Consider the following 1354-nt stretch of genomic DNA (forward strand, 5'->3'; position numbering starts at 1 on the left):
GGCCGCGACCCCCGCCCCGAGATCGGGGCTGTCCCGGAGGGGTCGCGGGGGCACTGCCGGGACCCCTGCACTGAGATCGGGGCTGTCCCGGAGGGGTCGGGATGCGGCTGGGGGTGCTCCAGGGACCCCCGCCCCGAGATCGGGGCTGTCCCGGAGGGGTCGGGATGCGGCTGGGGGTGCTCCAGGGACCCCCGCCCCGAGATCGGAGCTGTCCCGGAGGGGTGGCGGGGGACCGGCGGGGACCCCCACCCCGCTGTCGGGGCTGTCCCGGAGCGGCCGGGATGGGGCCGGGACCCCTGCCCCGAGCTCGGAGTGTTCCCGGAGGGGCCGGGATGGGGCCGGGGGCACTGCCGGGACCCCCGCTCTGCTGTCGGGGCTGTCCCGGAGGGGTCGCGGGGGAACGGCGGCGATCCCCGCTCTGCTCTCGGGGCTGTCCCGGAGGGGCCTGGATGGGGCCGGGACCCCCGCTCTGCTCTCGGGGCTGTCCCGGAGGGGCCGGGATGAGGCCGGGGGGGCTCCCGGGATCTCCGCTCTGCTCTCGGGGCTGTCCCGGAGCGGCCGCCGGCGGTGCGGGCACGATGCGGTCGCTCCGCTGTCACCGCACTCGGAGCACGGCGCTGTCGCCGCTGTCGCGGGTCCCGCCGCCCCGTCGCGGTGGATTTTGCGGTGCTTGCTGAGCGATTTGGTGGCCATGAAGCCTTTGCCGCAGTCGGGGCACTCGTAGGGCCGCTCGCCCGTGTGGATGCGCCGGTGGGTGACCAGCGCCGAGTGGCTGGAGAGGCTCTTGCCGCAGTCGCTGCAGATGAAGCCGCCGGCGATGTGCTGCGCCTGCCGGTGCTTGCTGAGCGATTTGGTGGCCATGAAGCTCTTGCCGCAGTCCGGGCAGGCGAACGGGCGCTCCCCGGTGTGGATGCGCCGGTGCGTGACCAGAGACGCTTTGGACGTGAGGGTTTTGCCGCAGTCCGGGCAGCGCAGGTCGCCGTCCAGGTGGACGCGGCGGTGTTTCTGCAGGGAGCGCACGGACGCGAAGCGTTTGGGGCAGGAGCGGCATTTGTGGGGCCGGGGCTGGCACGGGGTGCTGAGGTGCTCCCGCAGCGCGGCCCCGCACGGGAAGGAGCTGTGGCAGCGGAAGCAGCTGAACGGGGACCCGCCGGGGTGGGCGCGGAGGTGGCGGCTCAGGGACGAGTCCGAGGTGAAGCTTTTCCCGCAGAGCTCGCAGGTCGGGCGGGCCGGGTCCGGGGGGTCCCGCCGGGGCTCCTCCGGCTCCTCCAAACCCTCCGGGGAGCTCTCGGGATCGGCGGCGCTCGGCAATCCGTCATCTGCCGGGGGATGGGGAGAAATGGGAGAAAAACGG

The 1354-nt window shown here is 74.3% G+C and overlaps 1 protein-coding gene across 1 annotated transcript in view; it reads right to left on the minus strand.

The window, feature by feature from the left end:
• The window catches only part of LOC130587835 (zinc finger protein 154-like), a gene marked incomplete at its 5' end in the record, with an annotated part of 3133 nt that extends 1830 nt beyond the window's left edge, over positions 1–1303 (minus strand). Inside the window, one exon of the mRNA XM_057388804.1 lies at positions 250–1303. Within this exon, the coding sequence (XP_057244787.1) occupies positions 250–1303 (1054 nt within the window). The remainder of the gene's footprint in view (positions 1–249) is intronic.
• Between the last annotated feature and the right edge of the window lie 51 nt (positions 1304–1354).

The sequence above is a fragment of the Malurus melanocephalus genome, unplaced genomic scaffold, assembly GCF_030028575.1.
Source record: "Malurus melanocephalus ecotype Western Australia unplaced genomic scaffold, MMel_1.1 scaffold_2539, whole genome shotgun sequence".
In the NCBI taxonomy this organism is placed as follows: Eukaryota; Metazoa; Chordata; class Aves; order Passeriformes; family Maluridae; genus Malurus; species Malurus melanocephalus.